Genomic DNA, 12629 nt, shown 5'->3' with positions numbered 1-12629 from the left:
TCAGGGCAATGCCCCATATATTTTGACTTGAGGGAAGGAGATGCTAGTATGCACACTTCCCCTTCTAGGAATGGATTTCAGAATAAAACAGCATCCATCACGTGGTTCTAATAAATGCACTTTATCTTTACATTAGCAGTAAACTCCCAAAACATTACTTACAAACTGATTCTTCACTGTCCAGATCAGTACACATTTTAGAGAACAAGTTCAATGTATATTACTTTTTAAAGAGTATTTATTTGGAGCAAAAGATTTATTTAACTCAGAGAAGTAAGTAACGGCATATGTAACAGAATTTTTAATTATCAGAAACCTTCCAAGCTACAGCAGAGTTAAATAGGCAACAGTCTGGCAGATTCAATTTAATCTCTGGTGAGTCTCTTGTATTTTGCTTTTCCTGCCTTCATAAGGAGGGAACACCGTAAACTTTCTGTTCTGTAATAGAGATCATTAGCCTCAGCAACTAAGAAATGGTCTTGCCTAATTTAGAGAAGAAAAACAGCGAGGTATGTCCCTAATCCTCACTCCTCAGATTCCTTCTGCAGATCTTGAGATGATTACAGCTTTCAAGGAAAGAGGACAAGAGTCAGTGGGCCTGACTCTTAACTTCCTCCCACAGAAGAGTGTTATCCAATCTAAAACCAACTAACACTCTTGTTAACATATTCCTGTACAAACTAGGGATGTTAAATTTTGATTAACTAATGAAATAGTCAATGGAAATCCCATCAACTATTTGATTAGTCAATAAGAACTACCACTGTCCACCTTTGAAATGTACAAGAGCCCCAACAGGGACTTTTAGTCCCCCACTGGCCCCAGGCTCCACGCAGCGCTTCCTCTTTGAAATGTTCCTCTTTTAAGCTGGCTCCCTCCAGGATCCCCCCCAACCTCCTCCTCCGCCCTTGCTGCCTCTTTGTGATACAGGCAGCAAAAGGAGGGGGGAAGCAACTTGTTGACTAGTGTGTCAACTATCCGATAAGCTTTTGCTTATTGGATAGTCGACTAGTTGATTAGTTGCTTACATCCCTAATACAGACAGCTTAATGGATATGCTGACTAAAGGAAAACTGACACAAATTTCTTCTCTACGAAGGTGGAATGTCCACTTACTGAAGGGCAATACCCAACAGCATCTTAAAAGAGATTGGGACAGCTGGGGAGAAGGTGATGTGTCACCTCAGCAACTGCCTTTGTACAAAAGCCACATTGGCTAAAAAGTAGGTATTTATTTAGGAATGTCTGGTGAATGGCTTATGTACTAAAAGTAGGGACTGCTTTGCAAATACTTCTGCCAAAGGTGGCAGCCTTCTTTCTCTTTCCATTATGCACACATGCCACTTTAACACAAATTCTCTATTAAGATATTTTCTGAATTTTTACCATTCTTTAGCAATGCAAACACTTATTATGCAGGTGATTCAATCTGGTATAGTTTAAATGGTACGTATCACTTTGGATTGCAGTCCAGACTGAAAATTGAATATAAGCTGGGAAGTGAATAATCAATGGGACTGAGTACACAACAAGTCATTCACCCTACAGTATAGGCAATTGTATTTCCCTTTGGAAATTTTGTAAGAATTTATTGTTCACTGACATAATGGGGGGAGGAATAAGAATGACATGTAGATACACAGTGATAAAATCAGGTTGAATCTTAGAATCACAGAACGCAAGGACTGGAAGGGACCTCAAGAGGTCACCGAGTCCAGTATCTTGCCCCCATTGCTTTTTGTGCTCCAAGTACTGATCATGGGTAGCTAGAGAACAATTTAAATGGCTAATAAATTTAAATTAAGTTATACAAATGATAGAGAACAGTCTCTCTTTTTCTAAAAGGTGAAAAGTCAGTTATGCTTTAGGCCAGGGCTACTCAACTTTGAAGCACCGGGAGCCACAATGATGCTCACAGCTCATGCCGAGGGCATATACATGCAAATATATATGCAAATAGCATCTTTTACACTGACGGACATGAATACAAAGATTATGGTAAGACTACACAACACGCAGGCCCCATTTAATTCAGTTCTGCTGATATTAATAAACTGCAATATTTACCTGATTTCCACCCATATTGCAGTACTTTTAATGAGCAATGACAATCCAGAAATTTAACTACAAAAACACATATCAACAGAAGACCATTACATTGACTACTTTTTTGTTTTGGCTCCAAGCCGTGGGCCACGTGCTAAGCCCCATGTAAACCCAAACTGCACTGCGGGCCACAAACAAATGGGCTGCGAGCCACATGTGGTTCATGGGCCACGTGTTGAGTAGCCGTACTTTAGACTGTGCACTGCTGTAACAGATTGTTGCTTCTTTGTTGGTATTTACCATTGTATATATAATACATAGGAATCAGTGCTCCAAAGTAATGAACCAGCAATGACAATGTAGTAACCGTACCTTTGTGCAGAGAGCCTCAGCTTCTGTAATTCTTCCAGCCTCTTTTAAGCCAGTAACGGCCTGACAAAGAGACCAGTCTTCAAGAGCCTGAATGTACTTAGCAGAAAGGTCCTTTTCTTTAGCTGTAAATAAACATGCATTTAAGAACGTATTGCTCAACATAGTCTAGCGCCCTACCACACATCAGGGTTTGAATGCTGGCAACTAAAGAGGATCTAGTGTGTCATGATGATAGGTAAGACAAGCTAAGTGACAGTGCTCCCAGTTTTTTTATTTATATTATTGGGGGGGAGGGGGGAGAAGAGGGGGAGAAGAGACTTAAAAACAAAATAAAAACTATGCTGTTTTTGTAAGATAGCTATCAACATGTGGGCTGATAAAATAATTGAAGCATATATTTTAGACAAGAGAATTTTTCAAAATGCAAAAAAAAAAAAAATTAAATCAAATGTTGCTGACTTTGCCAGTTTAGTAAGGGAAGTAGGAATTTAAAATCCCAATTCATCAGTTAACTGGTTAAATGTTAGGTTAGCCTGGGGTTGTTGCTGGCTGCTGATCATAATGCTCAGGTAGCCCTTCACCTGCAGCAGCCTGCTAACAGGGGGCTGCTCCCTGGCACTATTAAACTGTTATCTAGGAAGCATCACCGGGTAACTGGTTACCTGTCCAAATTCCTAAAGGAAAGCTACGGATAGCCTGCCTTTGTCCATTTTATCCAAGATTAAAAACTTGTTTAGGAAAAAGTACATACTGTATCAATTTAAAAATCAGACCACTGTAGTTTAAAGTAGAATTGAAAACAAAATGTTTTCAAGTCAACACGTTGAGTGTTAAGAGTTTGTAATTAACCTTAGTTCAGGTTCTGTATCCTTTGTTCATCTACCAAGGATACTAGTACTTCTGAAGTACTGTAGTGAGAATTTAAATGAGCACATTTTGAGTAATTATTAGCCTCTTTTCCGTTTGTGAACTGTCCACAAAAGCTTATGATTTTCTCAAAGGCATTAAGCTTGTAAACATTTGGTAAATAATTTTGAACAACTTTTCAGCTATAAATAAAGCAGCTCAATGTGAGTGTTCGATATTCAAAATAAATTTAGTTGGCTAGTGCTTCTTGGATACAATTTACATGATATTGTCTGTGTCTCATGACTGGATAAACCTCATAGAACAGGATTGGGCAGACACTGGCTTGCAAACCATCCAGTCTGCCAGGGTTAGCCCCCAGCGGGCTGCCGCCATTATATTTACCTGAGCCTCTGCAGGTTCAGGCGACTGCAGCTCCTGTTGCTGCAGACAATCATTCCTGGCCAGGGAGAATGTGAGAACTGGTGTCCTGGTCCGTGCCACTCCCTGCAGCTCCCATTGCCAAGGAATGCCAATTTGTGGCCAATAGGAGTTACAACTGCCTGTACCTGCAGAGGGGCAGGTAAATATAGTGGCAGTGGTCTGCAAAGGCAATAACAGTGGTTAATAACCACTGTTATTGCCTGCCCCAGGCTGAGAATCCGATTGCTGGTATAGTTGCTGCTGTTTATAAGTTCAAAAGTTTTGTTCAACATATATTTCACTATTTGGTTTAGGGATGTAAAATCCTGTTTAATTAGTTACCAGTTAAACATGATGTTTAACTGGTTAAGCAATTAAAGGGAGAATGGGTGGGAGGGCTGCTCCAGCCTGCCTAAGCTGAAGTGGCCCGGATGCTTGGAGCAGCCCTTGTTTGTGGCACACACAGGCTTGCCACAGAGAGTGGCTGCTCCAGGAGGGCTGGAACACCCTTGTCTACTGCAGGCCTCACAGGGTTGGAGCAGTCCCCTGCCTGCAGTACGTGGGGGAGAAGCCCATCTCCCCAAGTTACACAGTACCGGTAAGCATCACCCTTTAACCAGTTAACCTTTCACATCCCTAATTTAGTTAAGTCACTCTGAATATTTTTCTTAGAAAAGTTGTTTGATAAAATATTCATAGAAAGCCAAAGAACACTGTCACTTTTTAAAAATTTGGAATGAATAGTCAGAGAATGACCACTCACACTATAATTATACCATTTTTAGACAGTGCTGTGAATTCTACACATAACTTCACTATGGTATTGTGACTGTGGTATTCTAGGCTGGTCCCACTTCATAAAATGGACTGATGCACTACTGACACTGGTGACCATTTCGAAAGGACTGGATTCAGGAGCCATAGAGGGACGAGGCAGAAAAGCTGGAACTTTAACTTGAGGCCCGAGGAGATGTGTTTTCTGTTTCTTTGTAGAATAGTAGTAGGGCTTATCTGGTGTGGCTTCCGAATCTGCTACTGGCTCAGTTCCTATTTCCTTCCAGTTAAATCAGGCTTCATGCTGTGGGTGGTTTCACTAACTCTCCTCTTCTGATTTGTTAGTAAATCAGACTCCCAAAACACAAATCTACCATCCAGTCTTTTCTGCTGGCTCACCATCCTTAATACAGGTTTTAGGCCATCTAGCGGAGCTGCTTCTTCTGGCTGGCCCCTGCTACTTGCTTGTTTGTCTCCCAGGCCTTCTACCTAGGAGCTCTGGAGAGTTACCCAACCTAGACATCCTCATTAACCCGCTCCTGGATGTTCTTCCTGTTTTTTGTAAGATTTGAGTAAAGCACTTATTTCCATGTCTGTACTCACTGAATGATCCAAAGGCAGGCTGCCTTTCTGTCTCCCAGTATGCATGGTATTGAGTCACATGATCCCCATCACACAACCCTTTTATTCACTCACTCTCCCATGTAAACTAAGTGTAGTGTAAGTGGAGATGAGCTCCAACCCTATAAAGAGACAGTGGCCATCCATACACATATTAGAAATAGAAATAAGGAGTAGTTAGGCCTCTTTGGCTCACGGTGAAGGGTACTATCATATAGTTAAGACATTTTCCCTGTAAGATTGTCATTAGCCATCCATTATTTAACTCAAGCTAAGCAAAAAACTGTGTGTAGGGACATGATAGTTTATAAGTAATAAGTAAAATACATGGCAATGCCCTTGACTGTAAACATAAGAATTTTTTAATATTAAGAATATCTGTTGCTTGAAAGCCACTAACTTGCCTGCATTTGACTAATGTAAGCCAGTGTTGTTTTTCTAGGAAATTTTCTTTAGGTTAATACTAACAGGGCTACAAGAAGAAAACCCACAAACTTCTAAGAGGAAATTTTTTTAATAATAATTAAGTATGACAATCCAAGGGAGCTAACTTACTTTTAGCTGAAACTGTGGCCACAAGTGTCATTTCTAAGTCTGTTCTCTTAGGCTGCGTGTTGTTCAAACAGACAAGAGTATTTTCAGCATGACAAGCACCCATTAATACTGCCCATGCAGCAGGATCATCTGAAAAAAAAATTAAAATTGCCATATATTCAATATTATCAGAATGCCAGTTACAGGACTCTTTAACTGACAGACAAGTTGACACCACAGTGGTTAAGGGATTCATAAAAAAAATGCAAGACAAAAACAGAAGCAAGTAAAGAAATCAGTGGGCTCTCTTGCTTGAGTGAGGGGTTCAAGAATGCTAAGGAAAAAAACAGGACTTAAATACCTATCTTTGTTATTGGGACAACATTTAGACCTAGTTCTGCTCTCAGAGGAAAGGGAGCTAAATGGGAGTTTCACCTGTATGTTAAGTGACAGACAAAGGCCTAATAATCAAATTGCATTTCATTCTAGTTTTACAAGTCATGGGCTAAAAAAATAAAACTTGACAATTAGAGTGCTAATTAAAAAAAACACCACTGCATTTTCCTATACTAATTAGTGTAACAGTATTATATTAAGCAAAAGCATATTCTATGGAACTTTTGCAGAACTCGTCTGCTTTCATACCGATACCACACAGTGACTAGTACTTTTGTAAAGATGACATATTTCCAAGTCTGATGGCTTGGTAATTTCTTTCATCTTAAGAACATAGCTCTTCATAAACTCTAGTTTTGGACAGAGAATAGGGTGTCAGCACTATGTAGTACTACAATCCAGAACAAAATAAATAATGGTGAAGTTAGGATCCCAAGATGACATGGGAGCATTAAGGAGAAAGCTTGTTAAATCTTTAAGGAACATGAAATTAAAAAAAATATTTTGCACAGTATGATTAGCACTTAAAAATCCCTCCTGTTTAAAGATATAAAATGGTTTCATAAACATTAATGTAGCCAAACATCCATGTGCAAAAATAGCAATTACCCCCACATTCCTTCTCCATGATGGAGTCACTGAGAAGATAAATAACCTATAGGTGGTTAACAACTCCAGTTTTGCAGAGCAGGGACGAGAATCCAAGCTAGATTCAACCATAGTGCAAATCTATGCATTAACCACAAGAATCTTTACTAAAAAGAAATGAAAGCACCTGGGCCACTGCTAACCACTTAACAGATTTCAAACACCTGTTGCCTGCTCCACAACATGTATTCGTTTTCTGCCTGCAATAGCACATCTAAAACATTGTGTGTGGTTGTGTCAAGCTTCATGTTTACATCACTTTTTGCCAAATAAAAAACAGGACTATGTAGCACTTTAAAGACTAACAAGACGATTTAATAGGTGATGAGCTTTCGTGGGCCAGACCCACTTCCTCAGATCAAATAGTGGAAGAAAATTGTCACAACCATATATACCAAAGGATACAATTAAAAAAATGAACACATATGAAAAGGACAAATCAAATTTTGCCAAATGACACTTGAATTTTTTCAAAATAATTTATTTTGAATAACTGGGGTAACTTAGGGAATGGTTTGGACAGTTACATTAAACTGGGTATCATTACAAATCATGCACTATAGACAACAGTTCAGCATTGGTAAGGAAAGACCTTTTCCGCTCCTATTAGTTTCTTTGATAAATTTGCTGAAAGTAACGATAAGACATGCATGGACATATACCTAGTCATATCACTGTCATACCAAGTGCATTTCATTTAACAATGCATCTGTCTCCAGAGCACCACTGACCTTCCTATGAACAAATGTCATCTTTCCCTCCTTAGCTGTACTGAAGTGCTTGTCCAATGTAATCTTGTGAAAAGGGTATTTTTAAAATAATTTTAATGAAGCGGGATTGCAAGTTTCCACTATAGGCTTTCGTAAATGTAGACTAGTCATCAGACATATAAATGGGAAGTTCACAACTTAAATTAGGGATTTAACATCTTGTTCTACATAGGGATGTTAGATATTGTGTATTTTAGTAATCGTGTAACCACAACAAATATTTGCCGTTATACAGTTACTAAAATACTCCTGGGGACAGGACTAGCAGCCAGTGTGCTCCTGGCTCCCTGGAACCCACTGCCACCTCTCTATCAGAGGCAGCAGCACAGGGTGGCAGGTGGTAGCTAGTCTGGAAAGGGGAGCCAATTTAAAAAAGCCAGTTTATACAGACCAGCTCCCGCCTGCCACCCACAACTCCCACCTGGTGCTTTAAGTCAGCTCCCGCCTCCCCCACTCCCTTGCTGCCTCCGATACAGGCTTATTGGATAATCATTTAACTGGCTATACACTAACATCCCTAGATCAAGACCTGCACTTGTCTGAGCTTTAATTTCAATCTGTTTTAAAGTTTATTTAAAAAGTAATACTATATGCATTATGGATTACATGGAAAACTTTTCATATTAAGTAGAAGAATTTTATCTAGGCCTTGGGGGGAAAGGTTTAGCTATACATAAAATATTTTAAAATATTAGAAAGATGCAAAGTTCTAGATCGTTTTTGAAGTAAATTCTCTATGTAACTAAATATTAGATACATTTTATTCTACTTGAAAGTACCTGACTTTGAAAAGGAAATTTTAAAATTTACATTTTAGTAAATGTACTGCTGAAGAGATGCTGAATTAAAAGCTTGAAATTCTGTGTCAAACAGAAGACAGTAGCATTAAAAGTTTCACCTATTCTTAATTGTTTCAACCCTGACAAAGACCTTTAGGAGTGAAAAATTAGGTCAGTCTCTATCACCCAATATATCTTCAGCCTCTGCAAAGACCACCAATGACGGAATCATCTATTGTGCTAGATTCAATAGGAACTGGACTGATCATTTCACATAGCCCATCAAACACATTCATAAGAAAATTATTCACAATCCTTACCAATAGGGGAAGCATTGAATAGTACTTTTCAAGTAGTTCTTTCTGTGTAGGTTAGTTAATCAGATACAGAGAAGTTGCATATGCCTAACAGGAAATACAAATTGTTTGGGGATAAGGGAGAGAAAGCTATACAAGTAATTTTGTTCACTCCCCTGCCCATGTTGTTTTAAGAAGTGAAACTGCATACAGTTGCTTAATAGGATTTACAGGCAGTCCCCGGGTTACGTACAAGATAGGGACTGTAGGTTTGTTCTTAAGTTGAATCTGTATGTAAGTCGAAACTGGCGTCAGCCGCTGCTGAAACTGATCAGTTTCAACTGCGGCCGAATCTGGATGCCAGTTCTGACTTACATACAGATTCAACTTAAGAAACCCAGGCGTCCCCAAGTCAGCTGCTGCTGAAACTGATCAGCGGCTGATTCAAGGAAGCCTGGGGCAGAGCAACTCTGCCTCGGGCTTCCTGTAGTCAGTCGCTGGTCAGTTTCAGCAGCGGCTGACTTGGGGACGCCTGGGGCAGAGCAGCTGGGGTGCTGCTGGGTTGCTCCAGTAGCGCGGCTCCTCGGCGCTACTGGAGCAACCCAGCAGCACCCCAGCTTCTCTGCCCCAGGCGTCCTGATTCAGCCGCTGCTGAAACTGACCAGCAGCGGCTGAATCAGGACGCCTGGGGCAGAGCAGCTGGGGTGCTGTTGGGTTGGTCCGGAGCAGCACTGCGGGACCAACCCGGCAGCCCCCAGCTGCTCTACCCCAGGGGTAGGCAAGAAAAGCCTGGTCTGCTGGGGGGGAGGGGGCACTAGCTGCACCCCCCACCCCCAGCAGACCAGGGGGACAGGAGCAAAGCCGCGGAGCACGCCCGCAGCGGGACAGCCCAGGCGCGCCCGGGCTGTCCTGCTGCAGGCATTCTCCGTGGCTTTGCTCCTGTCCCCCTGGTCTGCTGGGAGGGTCCAGCAAAGCCGCTGGACCCCCCCAGCAGACCAGGGACACCCGAGCAAAGCCGCCACCTCCCAGCAGACCAGGGGGACAGGAGCAAAGCCGCCCAGGCAGCGGGACTCCCAGGCCAGGGAGACCGGGAGAAGCTTTTCTCGCCCCAGAGGACACAGGTGGTGACCTGTCACCCGTGAGCTCCGGGGTGAGAAAAGCCCCATTCGTAAGTGCGGATCCGACATAAGTCAGGGAATGCCTGTATATTTCACTTTAAGCACAGTTACAGGAAAGAGGTAATGGCTTAATGTGCAGTTATATTCTGGAAAGTGATTAAAATTATATTGCAGAGTTCCATTTTTCATATTAATGGCTAAAACACACATATCTCAGTTTACATATAGGATAAAAATCCTGAAGACTCCACATTCCTTAGCTGCCAACTCTGCAAACTCCCGGAGATTGCAAAGTCAAGCTTTTATTTCTGTGACATGCATCACAACTACTGATAAATATTCCGGGGTCAGAACTTATAGTTTTATGAGTGAGTAAGCACAAAATAAGGCAGTCATATATTGATGATGGACTTGTTAGAAAAGAAATACTTTATGGGATTTCAAGGTCAGAAGGGATTACTATGATCCCTCCTGTACAACATAGGCCAAAGAACTTCCTCCAAATAATTCGTAGAGCATCTCTGGAATCCAGTGCTTAAGAAATTTTGTGTACTAACAGAGATATCACTGGTCTAAGGAAACCCTTTTAGATAAGGCTACATGTTAAATGTTTACAAGGGAGAAAAAGTTTCAAGAAGCTCCAGGAAATATAGTTTATTTTGTTTTGTTATGATGAAATTTTACATACTTAAACTCTGCACTTACAGTATTGTTTCCAAACATCACTCAGAGGTTATGGCAATATATTTCCTCCCCAATCCCTACAAAAATTTGTGAAGAAAAAAAGAGGTTACTCACCTTGTACAGTAACTATGTTCTTTGAGATCGGTGTCCCTGTGGGTGCTCCACTGTAGGTATCTCAGCACTCCTGCACATATAGTTGGATCTTTTTTAGCAGCAGTACCCTGGGTGCTGACACGCATTCACAGTGCTGTCGCGCATTTTAACAAGTGTGCCAACGTGCACGCGTTGTCAACTGTCCCTCAGTTCATCTCTACCACAGAGAGATGTTCAAACTCTGAAGCAGAGGAGGAGGGAGGAACGTGAAGCACCCATAGAGACACCCATTTCGAAGAACACCAGTTACTGCACAAGGCGAGTAACCTCTTTTTCTTCTTTGAGGAGTGTCCCTGTGGATGCTTCACTGTAAATGACTATGGAGCAGTACCCTGAGAATTTGGAAGGAGGGACTTCGGACATTTAGTGAGAGTGGAAGATAGCACTGCCAACCCAAACTGAGTGTGTTGTGAGGCATACATATCTAGGGCATAATGTTTTGTGAAGGTATACACTGAAGCCCATGTTGTGGCCTTACAAATGTCTGGGATAGGAACACTGTGAAGGAAAGCAGTAGAGGTAGCAACTGCTCTAGTGACATGAGCTCTTATTTGGTCTGGGAGTGGTACTTTGCTGATTGAGTAGCATATCCTAATGCTGTTGAGTATCCATTTGGAGAGTCTTAGTTTGTTAACAGCTTGACTTTTGGAATGCTCTGCAATAGATAGAAACAGTCTAGGAGAATGTCTAAACTGTTTTGTTCTTTCTGGGTAGAAGGCTAATGCACGACAGTCTAAGGAGTGAAGACAAGAGGCACTGGCATCTGGAAGAGGCATTTGGTACAACGCAAGTAAGCATATTGTTTTTTTTAATATGGAATGGAGAAACCACTTTGGGGAGAAATTTTGGGTGAGACCTATCCTTATAAAAAGAAATAATGAATGGAGGGTCAGCCATGAGTGCAGCGATCTCACTAACTCTTCTTGCCTCTTGGCTACGAGGAAGGTAATCTTCATTGAGAGATATAAAAGTGTACAAGTCATCATTGGTTCAAAGGGAAGTCTTGTCAACGTTGGTAGGATGAAGTTTAAGTCCCAGGAAGGTGGTGTTTGCCTAAACAGAGGGAATACATTTTTGAGTCCTTTCAAGAACCTTTTTGTAGTCAGGTGAGCAAAGACTGTGTGTCCTTCTATTTGGGAGTGCTCACTTGATATCATTGCCAAGTGAACTTTAATTGAGGTGTTTGAGAGGAGAGCGGGTAATCTTTTCTTTTCTTTTCTTTTCTTATCACCAGTTGGTCCTGAATTGGGTCTGCCACCTGGGAGGTTGCAAGGGATTGTGGTTGGTCCTAAGCTGATACGGTGCCGCTGCCACATGCCGGTCCATACTGTCTCCCAGTACCAATTGGCCCAGTGCCAAAGATGCCGCCAGTGTTGACAAGGGCATCAGTGCTGTCACAGTTATCGGTGCCGATAAGGCCACCAAGTGCTGCCAGTTACTGGTGCCAATGAGGCCACCGTTGTCAAGTATGTACTCGGTGGCAACAAGGCCCCCAGTGCCAATGAGGTCACCGAAGCAGAGGGCAGTAGATTCATCTGCACCGAGTGTCTGCCCTGTCTCGGTGCCGACTCCAGTGCGGGGGAAGAGAGGACAAGGAGGTAAGCTCAATCAGCTCCCTCGCGGCATCAAAAGTCTCAGGGGTTGACGGCCTGACTATATGAAGGGCCCTCTCCTGGACCAGATTTCTTGGCTGTGTCAACCTCAACCAGTGCCTAGAAGGACCAGGAGTGTCCAGATATCAAAGGGGCAAGTCTTCTCAATAGTGTCCCCTGTGCCCCTGCTTTCCCAGAGATCTTCCCGGGTTGCCGTCTCTTTTTGTCGCCCACCGATGCCAGTGCTATCCTGACCACTGGTATCAGCATTTTCTTTTAAATGGGAAAAATGTATTTTCTCCTAACCAGCTGAACTATTCCAGCTGAGTTTTTTCCAAAACAAAATTCTGCTTATAGGCTACATCATAGAAGAAATTTAACATTTTGGTATTTTGACTTCCGAGTGCCTGATTTCACAATCTCTAATAGCTATGCATTTACTATAATAATGAAAATTGCCTAACAAGACTGTAATACTAACCAACATGCATTATATTAACAGTATTTGCAATCCCAACTCAAATTCATTAATAGGACTTTCGTGGTCTGCACAAGAAGTTATAATTCACTGAGTGTC

General features: G+C 41.7%; 1 protein-coding gene across 3 annotated transcripts in view; it reads right to left on the bottom strand.

Annotated features, from left to right (window-relative positions):
• The window catches only part of SKIC3 (SKI3 subunit of superkiller complex), an 83794-nt gene that overhangs the window by 12457 nt on the left and 58708 nt on the right, over nucleotides 1-12629 (bottom strand). For all 3 annotated transcript variants that reach the window (XM_075932110.1, XM_075932108.1, XM_075932111.1), the window contains exons 35-36: nucleotides 5638-5766; nucleotides 2419-2540 (exon numbers count right to left, since the gene is read on the bottom strand). In XM_075932110.1, the coding sequence (XP_075788225.1) occupies nucleotides 2419-2540; nucleotides 5638-5766 (251 nt within the window). The remainder of the gene's footprint in view (nucleotides 1-2418; nucleotides 2541-5637; nucleotides 5767-12629) is intronic.

Source organism: Pelodiscus sinensis, chromosome 6 (assembly GCF_049634645.1).
Source record: "Pelodiscus sinensis isolate JC-2024 chromosome 6, ASM4963464v1, whole genome shotgun sequence".
Lineage (NCBI taxonomy): Eukaryota > Metazoa > Chordata > Testudines > Trionychidae > Pelodiscus > Pelodiscus sinensis.
This window is presented reverse-complemented; position numbering and strand designations above follow the sequence as displayed.